The sequence below is a fragment of the Thamnophis elegans genome, chromosome 16 (assembly GCF_009769535.1).
Source record: "Thamnophis elegans isolate rThaEle1 chromosome 16, rThaEle1.pri, whole genome shotgun sequence".
Classification (NCBI taxonomy): Eukaryota; Metazoa; Chordata; class Lepidosauria; order Squamata; family Colubridae; genus Thamnophis; species Thamnophis elegans.
This window is the reverse complement of record NC_045556.1, coordinates 29,419,534-29,444,417: the sequence shown is the minus strand read 5'-3', so window position 1 is coordinate 29,444,417 and position 24,884 is coordinate 29,419,534. Positions and strand designations below refer to the sequence as shown.

At 48.3% G+C, this 24,884-nt stretch overlaps 1 protein-coding gene across 1 annotated transcript in view; it reads right to left on the bottom strand.

Moving 5' to 3' along the window:
* Positions 1-1,065: 1,065 nt before the first annotated feature.
* LOC116519356 (DENN domain-containing protein 1A-like) overlaps positions 1,066-24,884 on the bottom strand; it is a gene marked incomplete at its 5' end in the record, with an annotated part of 47,856 nt that continues 24,037 nt past the window's right edge. Inside the window, 3 exon segments of the mRNA XM_032233198.1 lie at positions 1,066-3,828; positions 5,463-5,718; positions 17,307-17,395. Of these exon segments, the coding sequence (XP_032089089.1) occupies positions 2,575-3,828; positions 5,463-5,718; positions 17,307-17,395 (1,599 nt within the window).

The window sequence follows — 24,884 nt, the reverse complement described above, 5'->3', positions numbered from 1 at the left end:
CTGACCTTTCTGATCGGCAAGCTCAGCGTCTTAGCCACTGAACCACCATGTCCCTCCAATAAACAATATTGGAAACAATAGATTGTTTACAAGTTCTCAAATACTGTACTTGTACCTAGGAGATGATGGGCTATCCTAGCAAACAGCTTCCCATGTTTACATCTTTGCCATATTTTAAAGCAGTAGGCTGTTCATCCTTTGTTCTAATTTACTGTATTTTACGGAGTATAAGACGCTCTGGAGTATAAGACGCACCTTAGTTTTTGGGGAGGAAATTAGGGGGGGGGGAATTTCGGCCTACCAAGTATTCATCTGGCTAGCGTCCTTCAGCATAACTTCAGCACATTAGTTCGCTGGTTGTGAGCGAATACGTGCGCGACAGATGTGGGTTCCTACCAGTTTGCACCTATTCGGTAGAACCGGTTCGTCAAATCTACTGAACTGGTTAGAAGAGGTTCCACCAGTGGACCCGGAAAGCAGGCCACACCTACAGAAGAGGTTCCAAAATTTTTTGAAACCCACCACTGGTCCTTGGATATGATTATTCTACACTATCAAGCTCATATTTATAAAACTCAGTGCCTCTGTGAAAGGTAAGGATGACTACTGTGTTTGTGGTGCGATCAGAACATTGCATGTGTTGAAGTTGTTTTAACGCAAACCAAAGATGCCTTTTAAAAAACAAGTTTACATCATATTCTTATACAGCATGCCAGTGCTGTGTGTGAGGTAATTTAAGGTGGTCCTGACAAGTGTCATTGGCATCTTCATATCCGGTCACATGGGCAGCAAGCCACTCCCATCCGGTCACATGGGTGACTAGCCACTCCCACAAAGGAGGCCACACCCACAGAGTAGATTTGAACAATTTTTGAAACCCACCACTGGTGCGTGAGTGCTTCACTCATGTGTGCCTAGTTGGGGTACACCTTTGTGGAAAGAACATGAGATTTGATAGATCTCTAACAGGGTTAACCACAGTCACAGCCTGAAGATCGGTACTCTATCCCCACTCTGTACACCAAAACCTTGAAGAAAGAAAGCAACAGTCTGTGGCCCGTTGGATGGGCTTCAAATATTTTACTATCCAGAAGTAGGTTAATATCAAAAAACATATTCCTTCCCCTCCCCCCAGGAAAAGGGATTATACAAAACATGGAAAGGGCTTCCTCAAAAGCCACGGTTTTTGGACAGAGGCCGACAGAAGATCTAGAGGTGGATTGTCCCCATGTTTGGAGGAATCAACCAGGTTCTTGGGGTCTACAGGCTTAGGGGTAGAGATGGAAGCCAAACTAACTCTTCAACTGGTAGGAAAACCTCATCAAGGGTGATAGAAATGGGAGGAAACCCATCGGGGAGCCAGAGATGGCGTTGAAGAGTGGTGATCTATACAGTGAGTTCTTGTGGACATAGACAATTGGCTAGCCTAATTCCCACACAACGAGTGATTCAAATAACAACAAACTGCCCAGGGTTTTTTTTTTAAATCCCCCCCTCCCCAAATTTAAGTGAGGAAAAGAAAGGAGAGGCAGGTGTAAAGAGAGGTCCATGAGTGGGTCTGAATTTTGTGGTGTGGGGGGTCCTTTTCCCAAAACATCCTAGATGGAAAACTTGGTCTTCAGTAGGAGTTGAGAAAGAAGATGAAACAGAGACAGAAGGACTTCTGGCTTTCAGGTTATGAAGACCAAAGCCAATTAGTCCACAACCAGGGGTGAAAGTCATTTTGTGTCTATCATCGCCGTCCTACCAACACCACCATCCCTGTTCCATCAGGCAGCAGGTGGATGCTGTTGTCCATCGACATCTTTCATAATAGACCAGGGTATTGCAGAGATCCTCCTCCTCCTCCCATCCAGGGAAGGAAGCCGCCGAGTAACACTTTAATAACTCTACACATATATGTTCATGTAACGTCAGCACAGTGAGAGGAGGGCTTGGGGACACCATGATCGTGTGTCTTGCTCTTTAAAAAAAGTTAACAATTGCTGGTAGTGCCAACTGGTGGATGAGTATGAAGAGTTACGTCCTAGCTTCCCTGAAAAATGGTGTGGTGCTACCACCCGAATGCTAAAACCCGGAGGCATGAAAGGGGTGGCTTAGGAAAGGGGAGACTGTTGTGCGTAGAGATCTGGAGGGACCGGTACGGGAGTTGGAGGGACCGCATGGGGCCTTGAATCCATGCGGCCAAACATACGTTGGAGAAAGTACGACAAAATGAACTGGAAAGGTTCAGATCATGATCAACTTGGTTTGGATTGGACACCTGGTCATGGAGGCAAGTGCTTACCTGGGGAATTGTGATAGGACCATGATTATGGGGATGCAAGGTTGACCTTATTGTCTACTTATCTTGAGGAAAAGTGGAAGAATGTCAAGGAGCCCAGATCACCTTTCCAAGGACGGTGGTGGGCAAAATGGTGAAGAGGAGGGGCTTCCTTGTTCCTATTCAGGGCTCAGCCAGGCCTTTCTCCTAATAGGGAGGAAGCAGTGCCAGCTGGTTGACCTGTCTTTGCTCGGGGAAATACTGCTCTTTCTGTGGACCCAACATTCAGTAGTCTCGGATGCCAACTGGGCTCATTCAAACGTTTCCCACTGCCTCCTTAACTGCTCGACTTTACCGGGTGTGACGGACACTTCTTGCTTGGTTTTATTTATCAAGTCTTCAAAGGGGTCTTTAGCCAGCGGAGTCTTAGAGGGACACAAGGCAGGGTCTCCAACCTTGGTCTTGGGGGGCAGGAGTGGGAGGTTGCTGGGCCTCGCCGCCTGCCTCGTCTTGACCGCAGAGTGAGTAAGAGGCAATGTCCGGATCTTAGAAGGGGCACAGGGCTGCGTCGGTCGAAGGACGCCGCTCTGGGAAAGCAGCGGAGCTGGCGGTGGAGCTGAGGGAGACTTGGCAAAGAGGTTGGGCATGGAGAGGGTCAGAGGGTTGAGGGGAGGCCTCTGGGGCTGGAAGAAGCCGGAGTTGGACGTGATGTAGCTGGAACTGTAAGCATGGCCCAACGAGGGAGCAAACGGGCCACCCGGGGCCCTGACCAGAGTGAGCGGCAGGGGCGCTGGCACGGCCTGCACGAAGGGGTTGAGAGACGGTGGCCCAAAGGGTGTCACCGAGGGAGGGTATCCCAGCAATTGACGAAAGGGTGCTGATGTAGAGGGCATGAGGTCTTCTTCTGTGGATGGGAAGCTGCCAGCAGGGCTGGGGGATGAGGAACCCAGCTGGCTTTGGGAGCCCATCGGAAAGCGGGCATCTTGACCTTCTCCTGACTTCAGTGGATCTAGAAGAGCAAGGAGGGACTCGCTGTCTCCACTCGTGCCTTCTGCATTGACCTTAACTGGTTGGAGCAGATCTCCTTCGGTGATGGCAGTGGACGAAAGCTGGACTTGGTGAGGAGCAAAAGCAGCCAGTGGCCGGTCCAGAGAGACGTTTGCAAAGGTCTCCTGCAGAAGCTCCGAGGACAGGTTGCCAGGCCCTGCAAGGCAAGGGGCAGCTTCTGGGGGTGCCTGCTGCTTGGAAAGCCGGGGTGGAGGGGGTGGTGGGACAATGCCCAGCTCTGGTGTCTTCTTCCCCTGAGGTCGTGGGATGGTGATATTCCCTTGGGCAGCAGGAGAACTCCCAACTTCCTTCTCGGGAAGGTCCAGAATGGCCTCTCTGCTCTGAGGCCTCCTGGGGACAGGAGGCACACTTCTCAGGGGTCTCTCTGGAGATTTGGGGGAGTACTTGGTGGAAAGGGCCATGTCATCGTGGCCTAGGCCCCAGAACTGCTTATAAGGGTGCGAAAACTTCATCCCTGGGGTGGTCCAGCTCTTTTCGGCAAAACCAAGATCCATCCGCTGTCAGAGAAACAGAAAAATCATGAGAGTCTTTCTCCAAACTTTCTGCTGTTCCTCTCCTTTCTAACTGACTCCCCGGGTCTGACCTTCCATTAGGACAGGGGTATCAAACTAGATTTCTTCGAGGGCTGGATCAACATTGTAGTTGTCCTCTGTGGGCCGGGATGGAGAGGGGACGAGAGGGAGGGGGCGATAGGATGGATGCCTCCTGTATCACTCTGCCAGCCAAAAATGTTTTCGGTCAGCAGTGCTGCTGGAGGCCAGAGAGGCCGAAAACGGGCCATGTAGAGGTACCGAGGGGCCTCCACGTGGCCCATTTTCGGCTGGCATTGCTGCTAGAGGCCAGGGAGGCCGAAAACGGGCCATATCAGCATTGTAGTTCTCCTCTGCGGGTTGGCAGGGAGAGGGGGAGATGGGATGGATGCCTCCTGCAGTACTCTGCCGGCCGAAAACATTTTTACTCGGCAGAGTGCGGCTGGATGACAGAGAGGCAGAAAACGGGCAGTGTGGAGGTACTGAGGGGCCTCTGCGCGGCCTATTTTTGGCTGGCAAAAATGGTTCTGCTGGAGGCTGGGGAGGCTGAAAATGGGCTGTGCGGGGGCTCCTCAGTACCTCCACGCGGGGCCCCACAGGGACTCCATTCAGTCTATTTTCGGCTGGCAGAGTGTGGCAGGAGGCCGGGAAGGCCAAAAACGGGTCACGAGGGCCTCCACGCAGGAAGCCATACAGGCCGAAAATGGGCCAGTCCTTTGATATTTTCAGGCTGGCATCACAGGTCAGATTTAAGCACCCCGTGGGATGGATCTGGCCCCTGGCTCTTGAGTTTGACACCCCTGCACTAAGAGGAACCATCTGTCCTTTTGTGCCAACTGGGGGACCTTTCTCCCACTTCCTCAAAATCCTCTTGGGGAAAGTCTTCCTGGAATCACCCTTAGGTTCTCCTTCTTCGCTTGGTCTCCTGCCCTTATCAAGACTTCAAGATACCCCTTGTAAGTTCTTCACGACTTCCCACCGTACCTTATGTTCTCCATCTGGCTTTCTCGTCAGCAAATAACCAAATATACTCTTCTCTAAATCCACCACTACAGATAACCCCCAATTTACAACCAGTGACTTAATGACTATTGAGAATTAAGAAGCGTGTGGAACAAGTGTTTTATGGTAAATCGGAAAACATGGGCACCTGGTCTTATGGACACCACAACCCAGTGGTGATATTCAAATATTTTTACTACCAGTTCTGTGGGCATGGCTTGGTGGGCATGGCAGGGGAAGGGTACTGCAAAATCTCCCTTCCCTCCTCACTCCTGGGGGAAGGATACTGCAAAATCCCCATTCCCTCCCCACTCCAGGGGGAAGGATACTACAAAATCCCCATTCTCTCCCTACTCCAGGGGGAATGATATTGCAAAATCCTCATTCCCACCTTACTCTGGGACCATCCAGATGTGGCATTTGCCAGTTCTCCGAACTACTCAAAATTTCCACTACTGGTTCTCTAAAACCAACTGAATCTCACCCCTGCCACAACCTTCAATCAGAAATCCAGTTCCAATTATGGTTGGAAGTCAAGAACTATCTGTACCAGCAGTTTCAGATGTTTTCGGCCATTCCCACCCACTCAAGTCCCGTACCTGATAATCAAAGGAGCATTGTTGGTCTTCTTCCTCTTTGGAAGTCCTCAGATCTTCTAAGCTCCTGGCTTGGCTGAGCGGTTGTGGTTGTGTTGCCACCTCCAGTCCTGCAAAAATGTCTTCCAGAAGACTGATATCTGCAGGGCTTTCTGGAGTGGTTGGGTCAACCTGGATGTCATCTTGGAATCTCTCAGGACTGATGCCTTCTTCTCCGTCACCGCTATCAGATTCTTTTAGAGCTCGATAGGGCTGAGGCCTGTCAGAAGGAACACAATGGGTCATTTAGAGACTGGATCCCTCTGGAGAAATCTACCCAAATCCTTCATGGTCAAGAGAAAGCCAGGAGGAGCTGATGGGTGTGTGATGAGTGACAATTCCACATGACCTCCCAGCTTGGAGCTGAGGCGTTTAAGGAACAGCCTGAAGCCCACAGAGATGTGGCCACCATGTACTCCATTTGGCAAAGGCCACACAAATGAAGACACCACAAAACTACACTAGGGTTCCGCTGGAAGTTTTGTGTGCTTTCAACACAAAACAAGACACAGGCCAGCTCCAGATGGATGACACCAAGCATGCATTTCTCACAGCAAAAACCAATGAAAGGAGGAGAAGTGGGGTCAAGGAAAAGAGGGGAAAATCTTAGCCAGCATGAGACACCAGGACTCTGAAAACCAAGAGGATCCAAACGATTCCTCTTGTCAATGTGCATAAAGTAAGGATGAGACATGGGCTTCCTGGATCCAAGATGACAACCTACTTGTTAACGTATTCGTGACTGGGAGAGACATGGGAACAAGGAGAGCCAAGGAATAGGCGCAGCAACTAAGTCAGCCAGTGAAAGCTTAAACAGATCTGAGTCTGTGCAGAGAACTGAAACAGAAACTTAAAGCAGTCTGCTGCTCTGCGAAGTAAACAAGCACTCTGTCTGGGCTTGTCTGCTGAAATGAAGCTAACTGCTTGTGTTTGCCTGTAACTCTCCTGCCTTGTGTTTACTTGGAAGAATCATCTGTTGGTATTGTACATTTATTCATGCGTTATTATGTATATAAAGAAGTTAATGAGTCCAGCTGAATCAGTTATCTGCGTGGGCTTTTGGGATTTGAATTTATGCAACAAACTCTGACACTACTGAGCAAGAAAGTCACGCAGGGGCCGCTGAAGGACCATGAGGAAAAGTCTTTCTTTGGCTCCAGAGGACTCTGCGCAGACCAAAATCAGACATGGGCTTCCTGGATCCACGATGACAACCTATGGAGCGAGAGTCACGTAGGGGCTCTGAAGGACCACAAGGAAAGCTCTTCCTTTGGCTCCAGAGGACTCTGCACAGACCATCCCTGGTGAATCTTGGATTTTTGAATCCTTAATCCCTCCACAATTCTTAAAACAATGTCTCCTCCATGAAGGAACATCGTGGTCCGTTAGGAGGATGACAGGACTGAGCAGGGAAGAAACTGTTGTCCTCCGGCAACCTGTGGAACTGGCAGCAGAGTTGGACAGTGAGGAGGATGGGAAGGAACATGGGCCAGTCCTGGACTCTGGGATGAGGGCTCTGTGTTGGAGGTAGAGAGGGGGGCCAGGGCCATCTGGGAGTTACATGCTGCCTCTGGAGCCTCCGGAGTCAGATATCAGTGAGGCAGAGAAACAGGGGGAGCCTGTTCCCAGTGTGCGCATGCGCAGAGCTGCCAGAAGGCAAGAATAGTTAAAACAAAAGGAACAACTCGGGAATAAGGCTTGGAGGTAATCGGCCCCTCCCATAGGACATGAAGGAGTCCTGTGGAAGCACCTTTGTTCATGCAGGTTTAATTCTGAAGTTCCGTTTTGACTCTGTGCTCCGTATGGCCTCGCCAAGCTAATTGCCAACTAGGTTTTTGGCAGTGTTTCAAGGAAGATGAAGGCAGGTGCTTATCAGCCTTATCCTGAAAGACTTTGGCAGACTTCTGCCGGACACTTGGCAAACTGTTTGTGACTCATTATGGGCTGAACAGAATTCACAGCCTTTGAAATAAAAAGAGGGTTTGGGGGACTAAGTGTGTGGTTTTTACTGTCTTGGGAAATCCCCTGGGACTCACATCTCATGCCTATGTTAGGGGACGGAAGTGCAAGCCAAATCCAATTAACATCTCCCCCCCCCCCCCAGACTTACACAATCTCCAGGGTGGTTTTGGACTGGCATTCAAAACAAGACTTGAGATGGAAGGAAGCAGCCAAAAAGGCAGAAGAGCTGGGCAGGAGCTCGGTTCATCTCTGGCGCCTCAACCCATGGGTAGTTGATTAGTAGAGAATTGCTCCATGCTCTGTTAGAAGAGGCGACGTGGTTGGGACAATAATGAGTTTTTCGGCTCAAGTCACACAACGGTTTGGATTCCCACGTGCATTTAGGCAGGGTGCCCTCCTAGAGCCAGATGGGCATGGATACTCAAGAGTTTCAAACGCTCTGCTGTCATTTTTTTCCCCCTGGAGATGCTTCCAATCGCCTTGGGGGAAGGTCCCAGTCCCTACTTCAACCTGAATGCCCTTCAACCAACCCTCTCAAAGAAGGGGTGGGACTCCATTCCAGGCAGAGATGATGAAACCTTGCTTTCTTCTCCCTTGGTCCTTCTCAGGCCTCTCCATGTCTCACCCAGGTCCATCTAAGAGCAATTAGGTGGCGCAGTGGTCAGAGTGCGGTACTGCAGGCTACTTGTGCTGACTGCTGGCTGCCTGCAATTTGGCAGTTTGAATCTCACCAGGCTCAAGGTTGACTCAGTCTTCCGTCATTCTGAGGTGGATCAAATGAGGACCCAGATTGTTGGGGGGAAATATGCTGACTGTAAACCGCTTACAGAGGGCTGCAAAGCACTGTAAAGCGGTATATAAGTCTAAGTGCTATTGCTATTTATCTCTATGTCTGTCTGTCTATTATCATCTGTCTGTCTGTCTATCTGTCTCTTTCTCTCTATCTATCATCTATCTATTTATCTATCTATCGTATCTCTATCTATCTATCTATCTATCTATCTATCTATCTATCTATCTATCTATCTATCTATCTATCTATCCATCCATCCATCCATCCATCCATCCATCTATCTATCTATCTATCATCTATCTATCTACTGTATCTACTGTATCTATATCTCTATCTGTCTGTCTGTCTGTCTGTCTGTCTGTCTGTCTATCTATCTATCTATCTATCTATCTATCTATCTATCTATCATCTATATCTATCTACTGTATATCTATCATCTATCTATCTATCTATCATCTATCTATCTATCTATCTATCTATCTATCTATCTATCTATCTATCTATCTATCCTGTTATCCTCATAGCTTTCTTTCTTTCTTTCTTTCTTTCTGTCTGTATATCTGTCTGTCTGTCTGTCTATCTATCCATCCATCCATCCATCCATCCATCCATCCATCCATCCATCCATCCATCCATCCATCTATCTATCATCTATCTATCTACTGTATCTACTGTATCTATATCTCTATCTGTCTGTCTGTCTGTCTGTCTGTCTGTCTGTCTGTCTGTCTGTCTATCTATCTATCTATCTATCTATCTATCTATCTATCTATCTATCTATCTATCATCTATATCTATCTACTGTATATCTATCATCTATCTATCTATCTATCTATCTATCTATCTATCTATCTATCTATCTATCTATCTATCTATCTATCTATCTATCCTGTTATCCTCATAGCTTTCTTTCTTTCTTTCTTTCTTTCTTTCTTTCTTTCTTTCTTTCTTTCTTTCTTTCTTTCTTTCTTTCTTTCTTTCTTTCTTTCTTTCTTTCTTTCTTCCCACCTATCTCTATCTATATAAGAGCCATGGTAGCACAGTGATTAAAATGCAGTACTGCAGACTGACTCTGCCCACTGCCAGCAGTTTGATTCTGACTGGCTCAAGCTTGACTCAGCCTTCCGTTCTTCCGAGGTGGGTCAAATGAAGACCCAGATTGTTGGGGGCAAGGGGCTGACTCTGTAAACCACTTAGAGAGGGCTGTAAAGCTTTGTGAAGCGGCATATAAGCCTAAGGGCTCTTGCTATCTCCCGGTGGCTTTCTGCTTGCAGCTGGCTATTCACCTTCAGGGTGCTAGGGATGGGCAAGAGAATCAGGCAGAGGCAGGCCAACCCAAGTGCCAATCCAAGCAAGCGTAGGAGAAGAGCGAACCTTGGCACTCCTTGGCCGGAACCAGAATGCATTTGCTTTGTCGCCAGGGGTATATAATGCGGAGGGGAACATGCGCGCACAGAGACATGACACTCGCCACAGAAGCCTCAAAGCAAGGGGGAAGGCTAATGGGTCAGCGAAGGGCTCCAAGCAAGGCAAGGAAGCAGAGCGAGCGATAGCAATAGTCAAGGTAGAGACCATTCAAAAGGAGCGGAGAAGAGAAAGCTGTCAGAGAAGGCAGAGGCGGGACCATCTTCCTGAGGAAGCTCATCGCCCGAAGAATCCTCTAAGAGGAAGACCGTATAGTGGCGCGTGGGCTTGACCAGGCTGAAGGAGACAGGGAAGAGGGAGAGAAAAGATTATATATATCGTTGGACCAATACCTGCGGAGGGGAAAGGGAGGCCAAACCACAGGCGTCAACATTCTAGGAGAAAGGATTCTCAGCTCCAGAAACATCTGGAGAAGGACAGAGGTTTCTAACTCTGGGGAGGCTTTGGGACCCTGGGCTTTGACCTGAAGAATCTCTCTTCAGATTTAACAGGGTTGGAAGAGGCCTTGTAGATCATCTGGTCCAACCCACCCATCCACCCACCGAAGCAGGAGACCCTACACCAGAGGTGTCAAACTCACGGCCCACGAATCACATCCAGCCCGCCGGGTGCTTAAATCTGGCCCATGGGGCCAGCCTGGAAATATCAAAGGACCTGCCCATGGTGCCCCTAGCAGCTAAAATGGGCTGCATGCATCCCCCTCCCCCCGTGCCATGTTTTCACCCTCTGTGGCCTCCTGCAGCCAGCTGAAAATGGGCCGAAAATGGGCCAAGACCTAAAATTCCTTATGCCCCCAGGCTTGAAATTTTAGGCCTGAATAATCTTGAACTACGTCATCTACGTTCCGGTCTGAGCTTAGTGCCCAAGATAATCTGCCACAACGTCCTACCTGTTAATGATGACTTTTACTTCCACCGCAATAACACAAGGGCTATTAAGAGATACAAACCTAATGTAATCCGTTCTAATGTGTGGAAAACCCTACCCGATCCTGTCGTTAGTTCCCTGTTCTGACCCCCTCCTTCGTCCAGTAACGAAAGCCGAGACAAGCTTAACTAGAATCTACTTTAATAGTAAGAAACCAAAACCTTGGTGGCTGAAAGCCAAGCATAACAAACAGATAAGGACCTTGGCAGCAACTCAGACAAACCTTGGCAGCAATCCAGCCTGCCAAGTTAGTTACAACAGTTCTCTTTAGTCAATGCGTTGACTTCTGCAAGAGGGGCGTGTGCACAAGCTGTCTTTTTTATAGTCTGGAGAGGAGCCTAGGTGGCGCAGTGGTTAAATGCAGCACTGCAGGCTGCTTCAGCTGACTGCAGTTCTGCAGTTTGGCTGTTCAAATCTTACCGGCTCAGGGTTGACTCAGCTTTCCATCCTTCCGAGGTGGGTAAAATGAGGACCCGGATTGTTATTGGGGGCAATATGATGACTCTGTAAACCGCTTAGAGAGGGCTGAAAGCCCTATGAAGCAGTATTTAAGTCTAACTGCTATTGCTATTTCCTAATGACCACTAGCTGAGCGCAATTAGCTCCTGTATTTGCGTAACTGTTCCTGACGCCTATTAGCTGTTCGATTCCGGGCATCCAGGAACAACTCACTGCTGGCTTCTGGATCACTCTCCCTTGTCTCCTCCCCACTGGTCCAAGGCTCAGGTGCCTCCTGGTGGCCAACCAGCCTCTCTGCGCCCTGTCCAGGGTCCTCCACATCCTCCAGAGCTGGCTCATTGGGCCCCTCGCTGTCGGAGCCTGGTGGCAGCTCCAACGGCTCCTGCTGGGCCACAACAGTTCCCCTAACCCCCATACCTTTAACCTTAAGCTGTCTCCCATGGACCTCACCCCATGCCTAAGAGGTCTGTAAAAGGGGCATGCATAAGTGCACCAGCGTGCCTTCCGTCCCTGTCCTACTGTCCCCATTGATATGTACTCTTTTTATGTGTTTTTATCTTTGGCTTATTTATATCCATTTATTTGTGCCGTTTTTTTCATGCCTTTTCATGCTTGTTTCCTCGTGCGTGTTGACAAATAATTAAAACCAGAACCGAAAATGGGCTGCAGGACCAAAAACAGGGCCAAAAACAGCCGGCAAAGTGCTGCAGGAGGCCATGGAGGTTGAAAATTAGGCGCTGGGGGAGAGGGCTACACCGTAATCTTCCATGCACTTTTGGGTGATCCCCTAGCTAGGGTTTTTGCCCAACCTCCAAATTCCATCCCTGCCTTCAACCATTTTGCTGAAGAGCTGGAGGGAGGCGTGCTGAAAAAAAGTCGAGGGCTATTTATTATATTCCTCCCCCCTCCCTCTCCCACCTTCGCTGGAGGCATCCGAGCCTCTTCCCTCATTAACCCAATTCGGTATGCTTTCTCTCCCGGCGGCTGCCACCCGCCACCGGCTCACGCTCGGCACACAAAGAGCTGTCTTCGCGGGAAAAGGTGGTTGGGCCCGGGACTGAACGGCAGCCTGTCCGTCAATCCCGAAGGCTCGGCATGGCTGCAAGGCTGCAACGGCCCTCGTCTCCCCCCCTCCTCAAAAGCTCCCGTGCAGATGGCTTGCTGATCTCCTTCTAATGTTTAGTTTAACGTGTCTCCGGTTAGAGCCGCCGGCTGACAGTCGTGACAGCCCGTAGCTGTTCCTTTTTAAATATCATGTCAGAAACACGGCACTATAAAGCCGGGGATGTGTTCCGCGGCGGCTCTGTCTCCCGTTCGGAGAATCGGCGCTTCGGGTTTTTTAATGAGGACAATCTGCATTTCGGGGGCTTCCAACCCCCTCCCCACCCCCCATATGTCAGGATGCCTGGACAAATCCGCAGCCATCTCGTGGCTGGCCAAAAACCAAGAGCTGACAAATGTAGATATTTCAAATTTAATTGACACCTAAATGTACTTAAGACAGATAAATGAGAGGGAGGAGTGGGGGGGGAGGGGAGAGAGCGAAAGAGAGAGAGAAAGGAGAGGAGAGAGAGATGGAGGGAGGTAGAGAAAGCAGAGAGAGAGAGAGGAGGGAGGGAGGAAGAGAGGGAGGAAGAGAGAGAGAAGGAAAGAAGAGAGAAAGGAGAGGAGAGAGGGAGAGAGAGAAAGCAGAGAGGAGTGAGGGAGAGAGAGAAGGAGAGAAGAGAGAAAGCTGAGAGAGCGGAGAGAAAATAGTAGCCTTTGGTGACTCTCAACTTTAGATCTGCTGATCTAAACTGGTCCCCTTCCTTGGGCAAGGGGGCTGGGCTGTGAAGCAGGAGCTGGTTCTGACCAGTTCGGGCAAATCGGTAGCGGGAATTTTAACTGGTTTGGAGAACCGGAAAATACCATCTCTGACTGCCCCCGCCCCTTCCAGGAGTCCCCCATGTGTCCCGTTTTGGCTCCCAGGTAAGTGCAGGTAGGCTTGCTAGGCCAAAACAGGGGAGCGGAGGGGGTGCACCCCATTTTGGCTCCCAAGAGAAATAGGAGAGGAAGGAAAAAGGAGAGGGACCTTGGCACTAGAAGCAGCTTCAGAGGATGCTTTGAAACAGCACAGCAATCCAGGGCTGGAAGGGATCTCGGAGGTCATCTAGTCCAACCCCCTGCTCCAGCAGGAGGCTTTATATCATCTTGGTTATTTATTTTGGTGCCTCTAACACAGAGGAGAATTTCCTCTGGTCAAGTTTATTATTTTATATTGTTTATGCATATCAATGCGTGAACAGTATGATACCTGGGCATCATACATTTTGATACAAGTAAACATAATATTATTTCTCATGGTTATTACATTTCATTTTCCTTGTTTCCTATTGTTTAAACATACCTGATACTACCGCTTCAATTTCTAAACCTCCCTCTTATTACATATATCTTGTTATGTTAAAATATATATACTGTTGTCCCCCTTATTTCTATCTCTATTGTAACTTTTATTCATGTCACCGTAATATTCAAAGACGTTTCTTTTGTCTTCCATCTTTCTACCAGCTTTATTATTCATACTTACCTTATTTAACTCTTCACATCTATTTAGGTTAAAGTTCCGTCGTTCATTCTTTCATTGTTCAGCGTGTCAATGTACAATTCTAATCACAATATCATTTCAACATATAGGGTAGGTCTATTCATATTTTTTTTCCATTCATCCAATCCATAGGTAAAAGGTAAAGGTTCCCATCACACATATGTTGTTCCTGACTCTAGGGGGCAGTGCTCAACTCCATTTCAAAGCTGAAGAGCTAGCGCTGTCCGAAGACGTCTCCGTGGTCATGTGGCTGGCATGACTCAACACCGACGGTGCACAGAACACTGTTCCTTTCCCACCAAAGGTGGCCCCTATTTTTCTACTTGCATTTTTTATATTCTTTTGAACTGCTAGGTTGGCAGAAGCTGGGACAAGTCACGGGAGCTTCCTCCATTACGCAGCGCTGGGGATTCGAACCGTCGAACTGCTGACCTTTCTGTTCGACAAGCTCAGAGTCTTAGCCACCGAGCCACCGCATCCCTTGACAATTCTAATACCATATCATTTCAACATGTAGGGCAGATCTATTCATATTCCTTCCATTCATCCAATCCCTATAATTTTGCTATTAATAAGGCCGCTTAGATTAAGATATATTCTTTCATTGATCTAATCACTCACTGTTTAGTTATATCATTTCACTGCTCATGGTTATAATTTTAGGCACGTTTAATGATACCATCATTCAATAGCTAATTTTCCAATTAATCTGGGAGGCTTCCTGGATTAAGACCCTCGCCGGTGGGTCTCGCTGCCTTGACGTTTTTAACTGACGTTGCTATGCGTTGTTCTTCTTTTGCAAAACAACAACAACGAAACCAGCCTTCACAGCAAAAGAACCCCAGGGATTCCTCGGACTCCCCCCTGGGAATCCCAGCAAGGAGATTTCAGGCTCAGCTTAACCCCCCACCCCCACCCCAACCACCCAAGTTCTCCCTCAGTCTAAATGAAGGCCGCAAGGGAAGATGCTTCATTTGTCACCCATTCCCTTGGGCCAACCTTGTTTGTTTCATGCGCGAGGAACCAGCGGAAACTTTCTGCAGATCCCTTGTTAGGTGGGGCAACGAGAAGGTCTGCCGAGAGGTGGGAAGGGGGCCTTGTTCTGCTTGTTCTGGTCCGGGAAACACCAAATATGGAAGCCTGGAAGCTCTTACAATCAGGTCTTCAGGCCAGCCACTTTTTCTACTGTGGGAAAATGGGAGGAGGGGGATTGTATAGAGACGTGATGGTGAACTTATGGAATGCATGCCATAGGTGGCAAACGGAGCTATGCGTGCACCAGCCAGCTGATTTTCAGCCTTCTGGAGGGCCGGGGGAGGCAGCTTTTGCCCTCCCCGGACTTCAGGAGGGCAAAAAACAGCCCCAGCGAGCTAACCGGATGTTCGGGAATGAAAGAAGTTCTGGAACGAACTTCCAGTTGGCCCGTTGGCCCATTTTTTCGCCATCCCCAGGCTTTGGGAAAGCCGCCAGAGCCTGGGGAGGGATTGTATGTGCATGTGCGGTGTGTGTGTGGGGGGGCACGCATGTGCAAGTGGGTGGGGAGGTTTGAATTGATGTGGGCACGCCATTGTGCATGCACACACCCAATTTTGGCATTCCATAAGAAAAAGGTCCACCATCCCTGGTATAGAGTGTGGATGATATGTAGCCATAATAACATTCTTTCTCAGAAAGTCAAGGTCACCTGGCCTTGCAGCAGCAATGGGGTGACTGGGAGGCATCTCCAGTTTTGGGCGGTGCCAGATTGGGCCATGGGACGGACATGTGGGTTGCTGGGCAGGGACTGGAACTTTCCTTGAATGGGCGGAAACCTGGAAGCTTTCAGATTTGGGTTTTCCCAGATGTGCCAATGTGACAGCTCTAATAAAATGGAGCTTGGAGGAACCTCGTCTTGGAGTCTTCTTGCATTGGGGGTCTTACTTGGAAGCCTGACACCAGGAGGAAGCCCCCAGCTCGAAAGCAGCCAAAGAGTTTAGATCTTTTCTCCTCTCCCTGATAGAAATGGAGACCTTCCACTATTTCTCCAAAAATTAAGGAATGCTTGAATAATATCTTTTCTCCGTGGCCTGGGAGAATGAGTCATCGGCAGGAAATTGCTGGCATGTTTACCATGAGACGTTGAAACCTCCTGTTTTGGACACGTGATTATGAATTTCCATCAAAAGCTTCCCCACCTGTTTCTCTTCACCCTCTCAAGGAGCAATTGGCCATGGGTTGGAACTACAACTGTGAGTATCGTAGTAGAATCCATGGCACGAGGGATGTCTGACTCACCCAATCGTGTCCTTTTTGGAGTTTTATTTTCCGGAAAAGAGTTGGTAAGTGAGAAACTTTCTCGCTCTTTTTGCTCTGTCTTACACATTGGCAAAAAAAATAACCAGGATGCAAAATACAAAGTGGGTGGACACGACCTTGTAGACTCTGTCAAGGACCTGGGAGTACTCCTCTCAAACGATCTAAGTGCCAGAGCCCTCTGTAACAGCATTGCCAAAAAAGACATTGAGAGTTGTTAACCTCATCTTGCGTAGCTTCTTCTCTGGTAATATTGTTCTGCTAACCAGAGCATACAAAACCTTTGCTAGACCAATTCTTGAATACAGCTCGTCTGCCTGGAACCCGCACTTCATATCGGACATTAATGCAATCGAGCAAGTCCAGAGGTATTTCACGAGAAGAGTCCTCCACTCCTCTGCTCGCAACAGAATCCCTTACGCCACCAGGCTCGAAATTTTGGACTTAAACAACTTAGAACTGCACTGCCTTCGGTCTGACTTAAGCGTAGTACATAAAATTGTCTGCTACAACGTCCTACCTGTCAACGACTACTTCAGCTTCAACCACAACAATACATGAGCACACAATAGATACAAACTCAAGGTAAACTGCTCCAAACTCTATTGCAGAAAATACGACTTCAGCAACAGAGTGGTCAACACCTGGAATGTGCTACCTGACTCTGTGATTTCTTCCCCAAACTCCCCAAACTTTAACCTTACACTGTTTACTGTTGACCTCAGCCCATTCCTAAGAGGTCTGTAAAGGAGGCGTGCATAAGCGCACCAGCGTTCCTTCCGTCCCTGCCTTAATGTTCCCTTGTATCATATGCATTTCATGTATTCAAATTCATGTTTATATACTTATATATGTTATCTAACACATGCTTGATGAAATAAATAGATAAAAAAATAAATCTTTCAACCAGAACCACCCTCTCCCTCACTTTTCCCATCCCAAAACACCAAAAAGGAGGGGGAGGGGGAATCCAGCAGACAACTGACAGCAGAATAAATTCAAGGGTGAGACTGAGAAAAATGCAGGAATATTGTACCTCTAAGTTGCGTGGTAGACCAAATTGTGGCCTATTAGGGCAAAATAGGACATTTTCTGTCTTGTTCAACACGCTTGGTCACCCAGCCAGATGTTTAGTCTGGATTTGGCCTTGTTATCCCCCTATGGAGCCCTTATTATTATTATTCGCGCATGGGGATTTCTCAATTTTAACTCTACACTTTGCAAGGGTGATGAGTAGAAGAGAAAAGTAGGAACCAGGTGCCCAGAAGCAACAGGACAAAGAGTCTCCGGGTTTCCTCCACCAGAGGGCAATCGCGTTCCACCAAGTTTTAACGAAGGAGGAATCTGAGAGTCAGATACTCACTGTTCTGGGCTGGAGACCGATGTCCTTCGACCATCCGCAGCAACGTTGCCTTTGGGTCTTCGCACAACTTGCGGTCTGGGCGGCCGAACCTATGGGACACCAAGCGGAGATGCACCAGTGATTCTGACATGCACCAGAGAAGGGATACGATGCAACCCTTCCCCAATCAAAGATCTCGCCGCAACATTTCTGAAAATGTCGTACCATCCTTTGCCAAACCGAACAAATGTTCTGGGCAAAGATACCTTCCTGGACCACGAGAAGTACAGTGTAGACAAAGCCATGGGATCAACATGTGGTGGGACTTATCTCCGGGGTGTGTGTGTTGGGGATGAATCTGCCTATTGAGATGAGGTGGATCAGTTGCTTTCGTGGTGTGGAGACCATAACGTGGTCCTTAACCCCAATAAGACCAAGGAGCGTTTATAGTGGACTACAGAAATAATAGATCAGACCTCCAGCCCTTGCTTAGCAATGGAGACCGAGTGGGGCAAGTGGCCAGTTTTAAGTTTCTGGGTGTTGTCATAAAAAGAGGACCTGACTTGGGGATACTCACATTGCAGCCCTGGTCAAAAGGGCCCAGCAGAGATGATATGACCTGAGACTTCTCGGGAAACAACAACTGGATGGAAAACTGCTGGTGACCTTCTACCGCTGCACCAGAGAGAGTATTTTAACTTACTGCACCTGTGTCTGGTTGGCCAATTGCACAGGGACAGATAGGATGCGCTCCAGAGGGTCAACGTCATTGCCCAGAGGATCATTGGCTGCCCTCTCCCCTCTTTGGAAGAGCTTCAGAGCTCCCGCTGCCTTAAGAAAGTTCGAAACATCCTTAAAGATCCATCTCATCCTGGGCACATTTTTTTTGAACTATTACCATCTGGCAGCAGGTACAGGATAATAAAAACCAGAACAAATAGGCTGAAAAACAGCTTCTTATCCCAGGGCACTTAACTATGTTGAATTCTATGGTATAGTGCAATATGAATGCAATATCAGGGGTTTTCAATTTCAATTGTATAGAATGCGAAGAATGTGCATTTGTGTTTTGTTTTTATGGTTACAATGTATACGGAAGATGGCATTTAATTTCATTGCACGGGGTGTAATGACAATAAAGTAAACTAAACTAAACTAAACAGGCTTTTTTTTAAAGCAATGCAAGCCTGCCACAATGCAAAAATATTCAAAGGACACAAGGAAGACATTCATTGGTCAGGAGGCTAAGGTAGAAGCAGCAGTGTAACTTTTGAGAGAAGAACAGCTGGAGTAGGACTTCTCAAAGGGACTAGGGGTATCTTCAGGGTGTGGTCCAAGGAATAAAGATGGCAGCCACAACACTTGGGAGGCTCCTATCTCTATTTTTGAGGCAGGTAAAGGTTCCCCTTGCACATATGTGCTAGTCGTTCCTGACTCTAGAGGGCAGTGCTCATCTCTGTTTCAAAGCCTAAGAGTCAGCGCTGTCTGAAGACGTCTCCGTGGTCATGTGGCCGACATGACTCAATGCTGAAGGCGCACAGAATGCTGTTCCCTTCCCACCAAAGGTGGTCCCTATTTTTCTACTTGCATTTTTTACCTGCTTTCGAACTGCTAGGTTGGCAGAAGCTGGGACAAGTCACGGGAGCTCACTCCATTATGCGGCGCTAGGGATTCAAACCACTGAACTGCCGACCTTTCTGATTGACAAGCTCAGCGTCTTAGCCACACTCCCACAATTGAAACATTGGCTGGAGCTCTGAGAAGTACTTCAAACTCCTAGATGCTTCCATTGGTACATCAAAACCAGCCTGAGATGCCTTCAAGCCTCATGCATGAATTAGGGAAAAGGCCAAAGTCCCTCCTTGCCCCAGTGTTCAGAGACTTCTCCTCCATTTCTGGAAGACATTCTTGTCATGTTTAGAAGAGAGACCCCCAGACCAGATCTTCCAGTCATTTGAAAATGAATCCATCTCATTGGATCAATTGGGTTTCGTCGACCAGGTGTGGGCAATGCGATTCGGTTCAGATCAAGGCAGATCCCTGCAGCTAAAGGACACACCTGAGACCTCTCCCAGTCCAGATTTGGAGAGAGGCCACATCTGCTTGTACCAAGGGTGAAAGTTTTTTCCGACGATCACCTGTGAAGCGCAATTTATATTACCGTATTTTTCGGAATATAAGATGCCCCTGAGAATAAGACGCACCAAGATTTTGAAGAGGCAAATTAAAAAAAAACGTTTTTGCACTCTGCAGACCTCCCCAGAACGGCCCTGTTTTTTGTCCAAAAAAGGGCATGAATAGCCTTTAGGAGGCTTGTAGAGTGCTGCTGGGGGCTGCCTCCCCCCAAACAAGGAAAAAAAACGGCCCATTTTTTGACAAAAAGGGGTATGCATAGCCTTTAGGAGGCTTATAGAATGCTCCTGGGGACTGGGGTGGCAAAAACGAGCAAAAAACAGACCACTTTTTGCTCATTTTTCCCCTCCCCAGGCCCTAGGAGCACTCTGGAAGTCTCCTAAAGGCTATGCATGGCCATTTTTGCAAAGGGGGCAGGGTTTAGGGAGGCCAAAATGTTATATTCAGTGTATAAGACGCACCCAGATTTTCACCCTCTTTTTGAGGGAAAAAGATGCATCTTATACTCCAAGAAATACGGTAGCCAGAAAGCAGGATTTCCTGCTTTCTAGCTAATCTTAATCACGTGGCACAGCGGATTCCCCCTCCCTCGCTGTTCGCTTACCTTTGCAGGTGCGCTTGGTAGCAGGCTCCGCCCTCCCACCCGGATGTCATCACGTCTGTTTTTGACCCTCTGCGCGTGCCCGGAAGGTCCTCCTGCGCATGCATTGCTCACATTGCTACTGAACCGGTATCAAAGCTAAGTTTCACCCCTGGCTTGTAACATCCATGACACTTTAGGCAGGACACCGCAAACAAGGAAAAATCAAGGCAAGGCTTCCTGTCTATTCTAGCATGAATCAGAGGGCGGGTGGAACTAAGCAACTGCACAGAGCTAAGCAAGGGGAAACCAGAAATGAGTTTGTGCTCCAGCGATGGCAAAGCCAAGGATGACAAGAGAAGGGGGACATGACAGATTCCAAGTTTTGAGAGGCTGCCACGAAGAGGAGAGGATCGACTTCTTCTCCAAGGCACCAGAAGGCAGGACAAGAAGTTAATCAAGGAGAGAGTCAATCTGGAATTGAGGAGAAGCTTCCTAAAAGTGAGGACAATGAACCAGTGGAAGGACTTGCCACCAGAAGTTGTGGGTGCTTCATCACTGGAGGTTTTTAAGAAGAGACTGGACAGCTACCTGTCTGAGGGCAGGGATGGTGAACCTTTTCAGCATCGAGTGGCCAAACCAGAACCAGCTGGTCTTCGAGTTTCCAGTGCTCTGGTGTGCACCAAGACCAGCTGGCCAGTGCAGCATGAGTGGACTGGTTTCACCATCGCAGGTATAGGGTCTCCTAGGCTTCCTGAGAAAGCATAAATCCCAATCTTAGTCTCCAAAACCCTCTTTTATTTAGACGGCTGTAAATTATGGTCATTCCCAGCCCGCAAGTCTTCACAAACAGTCCGTGAAGAGTCCGACAGGTGTCTGCTCGAGTTGCCACAGCCTTTCAGGGGAATGTTGATCAGCACCCACCTTTATCTCCCTCGGAATGCTGCCTAATTGCCAAATGCAGAGCAAGGCTAAATTTGGCACAGGTTCAACTTTTCCAAGGTTGAACCGACCAGATGAACTAATTGCTTCCTGCAAAAGCTCACATCCTGTTTGCACCTCTCTTATGTCTTATGGGAGGGGCCAATCACCTCCAAGCCTTACTCCCAAGTTGACCCTGTTTTCTTAATTGTTCTTGCCTTCTGGCAGCTCTGCGCATGCACACACTGTGAACAGGCTCCCACTGTTCTTCTGCCTCGCTGATATCAGACTCCAGAGGCAGCACATAACTCCCAGATGGCCTTGACCCCTTCTCTGGCTCTGACACAGAGCCCTCGTCTGAGCTTTCTCCAGACTCCAGGACTGGCCCATGTTCCTCCCCAACCTCCTCACTGTCCGACTCTGCTCGCCGCTAGTGGGCCACAACACCTGCTTGTGCAAAGGGTTGGACTAGAAGACCTCCAGTTGTATTCTGATTGATTGAGTAAGTCTTGTTCTTCTTCGTGGTTAGAAGAGGTTTGGGTTGAGCAGCTTCTTTGAACTGTCCAGTGAAATGAAGCAGGGAGGAGTTCCTACTCATTTGCCCCTTGACCCCAAAATGGGTTAGTCTTGGGCACCCCAATTTTCTCCACCATCCCAAAAATTCTTTCTGCTACTTCATGGAAATAGAGACATCCTACAGGCTGTCACAAAGGGATGTGCTGGCTCAGTGGCAAAGACACTGAGTTTGTTGATCAGAAAGCCCTCCGGTCCCCTAATCATCTGTTGCTCTTCTCTGCACTCTTTCTAGAGTATCAACATCTTTTTTTATATATATCGTGGTAATCAAAGCTGGATGTAGTATTCCAAGTGTGTTCTACGGTTGCAGGAATTGGGCACAGTTAGTCTAGGGAAGAGAAGGACCAGGGGAGACATGATAGCATCTTCCAATATTTGAGGGGCTGCCCCAGAGAGGAGGGGGTCAAGCTATTGTCCAAAGCACCTGAAGGCCGGACAAGGAATAATGGATGGAAACTGACCAAGGAGAGATTCAACCTGGAAATGAGGAGGAGTTTTCTGACAGGGAGAACAATCAACCCATGGAACAGAAGTTGCCTTCAGAAGTTGTGGGAGCTTCATCACTGGAGATTTTCAAGAAGAGACTGGACTGCCATTTGTCAGAAATGGTGTAGGGTCTCCTGCTTGGATGGAGGGGGTTGGACTAGATGACTTTGAAGACCCCTTCTAACTCAGTTAATCTATATTCAATGGAGCTGACCAAGGAGAGATTCAACTTGGAAAGGAGGAATTTTCTGACCGTGAGAACAATCCACCCATGGAACAGAAGTTGCCTTCAAAGTTGTGGGAGCTTCATCACTGGAGGCTTTCATGAAGAGATTGGATTGCCATCTGTCAGATATGGTGTATTATCTCCTGCTTGGGCCGGGGGGTTGGACTAGATGACCTACAAGGTCCCTTCCAACTCTGTTAATCTGTTAGATAGATAGATAAATAGATAGATGGATGGATGGATGGATGAGATGACCTCCAAGGTCCCTTCCAACTCTTCTGTTATTGTACATTCTTGGAGACTGTTGAGTCCTTGGCCAAAGGAAAGGGGGCCTCCTTGGTTTGAGCTGCAAGAAACCCAAGGCTCTGTCTAGGTAGGCATGGAAGAGCCCTTCTTGGATCTGAAATGCTCTATCCAGGGGGAGCCCAGCCCCACGGACGAGGGCTGGAGGAAGAGGGGGAGGAAGAGGGGGAGGAGAGCATCCACGGGTCCTCTGGAGAGACACTGAATGTCATGCCGCCCCCTCCCCACATGGGATGGACGGGGGTCAGGTGTCAGAAGCCTCCGAGCCCAGGTGCAGTGGTGCAGCCCACGAGGCCGATCTCCTTCCCTCCCATCCGTCAGTCCGTCCATCCAGAAGAGGCTTAAGAGTGGCGAATTTATGGCAGGCAAGGAAGGATTAAGTTTGCCGGGGGAGGGGGGGGACACACTTTGTGTGAACTTGCAAGGCGGAGAAACATCGGAGGAAAAGAACAACAGAGCTAATTAGGGGAGCTGGGCTGTCAGAGCAGGGCTGCATGGCTGAGTGCCAGCAGACAAAGGAGAAGGCTTGGCAATCAGCAGGATGGATGGAAGAGACTGCTTCATTAGGGATGATAAAACATGGGGAGGGAGGGGAGAGGGGAGAGGGAGGAAGCCGGGAGGGAGGGGGAGAGAGCAAGCCAGCTGAGGAGGGAGGGATGGGGAAGAGGGAGAGACTGTTTAATTAAGCCTAAAGCTGGTTTGTCACTTGCTGCAAAGCCTTTCACCTTTGAGTTGGCCTTCTTGGAGAGGGGACGTCTCTGCCAGAGATGGCAATTCCACTGCTGGGGCGAAGGCGCTCTCTCTCTCTCCCCCCCCTCTCTCTCTCCCTCTCTCTCTCTCTCCTTCTCTCTGTGTGTTTTACTCTCTCTGCTTCTCTCTCTGCTTTTCTCTCTCTGCTTCTCTCTCTCTGTTTTTCTCTCTATTTCTCTCTGTGTGTATTTTACTCACTCTCTCTCAGCTTCTCTCTCTGTTTCTCTCTCTGTTTCTCTCTCTCTGTTTCTCTCTCTCTGTTTCTCTCTCTGTGTGTATTTTACTCTCTGTCTCTCAGCTTCTCTGTTTCTCTGTGTTTTCTCTGTTTCTCTCTCTCTCTCTGTATATTTTACTCTCTCTCTCGGCTTCTCTCTCTCTGTTTCTGTTTCTCTCTCTCCCTGTTTTTCTCTCTGTGTATTTTACTCTCTCTCTCTCAGCTTGTCTCTGTTTCTCTTTCTCTCTCTCGGTTTCTCTCTGTTTTTGTTTCTCTGTCTCTGTGTTTTTCTCTCTGTGTGTATTTTACTCTCTCTCTCAGCTTGTCTGTTTCTCTTTCTCTCTTTCGCTGTTTTTCTCTCTGTTTCTCTCTCTCTCTGTGTATTTACTCTCTCTCTCTCTCTCTCGGCTTCTCTCTCTCTCTCTCTCTTTCTCTCTGTGTTTCTCTCTCTGTTTTTCTCTCTGTTTCTCTCTCTGTGTGTGTATTTACTCTCTCTCTCTCTCGGCTTCTCTCTCTCTCTCTGTGTTTCTCTCTCTGTTTTTTTCTCTGTTTCTCTCTCTCTGTGTGTATTTACTCTCTCTCTCTCAGCTTCTCTCTCTCTCTCTCTCTCTCTCTCTCTCTGTTTCTCTCTCTCTGCTTCTCTCTCTGTGTTTCCCTCTCTCTGTTTCTGTTTCTCTCTCTCTACAATTGGCCAGGTTCCAGTGGGATTTTAAATGCACATTAGCCAAGAAAGGTTAAACTTTTTCCAATCAGAATAGAGCTGGAAGGCATCTTAAAGGTCTTCTAGGCCAACCCCCTGCTCAAGCAAGAGACCCTACACCACTTTATAGAGGTGATGGAGCACCCACCGTTGCTGAAGACAAGCTGCTCCACTGGTTAATTGTTCTGTTTTTTAACAGAACAATTCCAGGTTGCTTCTCTCCTTGATTAATTTCCGTCCATTGTTTCTTACCCTGCCTTCTGGTGCTTGACTTCCTCTTCTTTGGGGCAGCCCCTCAAATACTGGAAGACTGCTATCATGTCCCCCCACTAGTCCTTCTTTTCTCTAGACTGGCCAGACTCAAATCCTGCAATTGTTCTTCCTGTGTTTTAAGTGTCTTTAATCATTTTAGTTGCTCTTCTCTGCACTTTTTCCAAAGTTTCAACAGCTTTTTTGTGATGTGGTGACCAAAACTGGATGCCGCGTTCCAGGGGTGGCCTTACTGAGGATTTATAAAGCGGTGCTAACACTTCACGTGATTTTGATTCTGTGCCTCTGTTTATACAACCAAGGATTGTGTTAGCTTTTTTGGCTGCATCCATGCGAAATGAGCATGTTGCAATTAATGCTACACTCATCACAGGTTACTTGGGGGCTCAGAGGTCCATGATGGCTGGAAGGGGACCTCGGTGACTAATGAGGGCTACCTC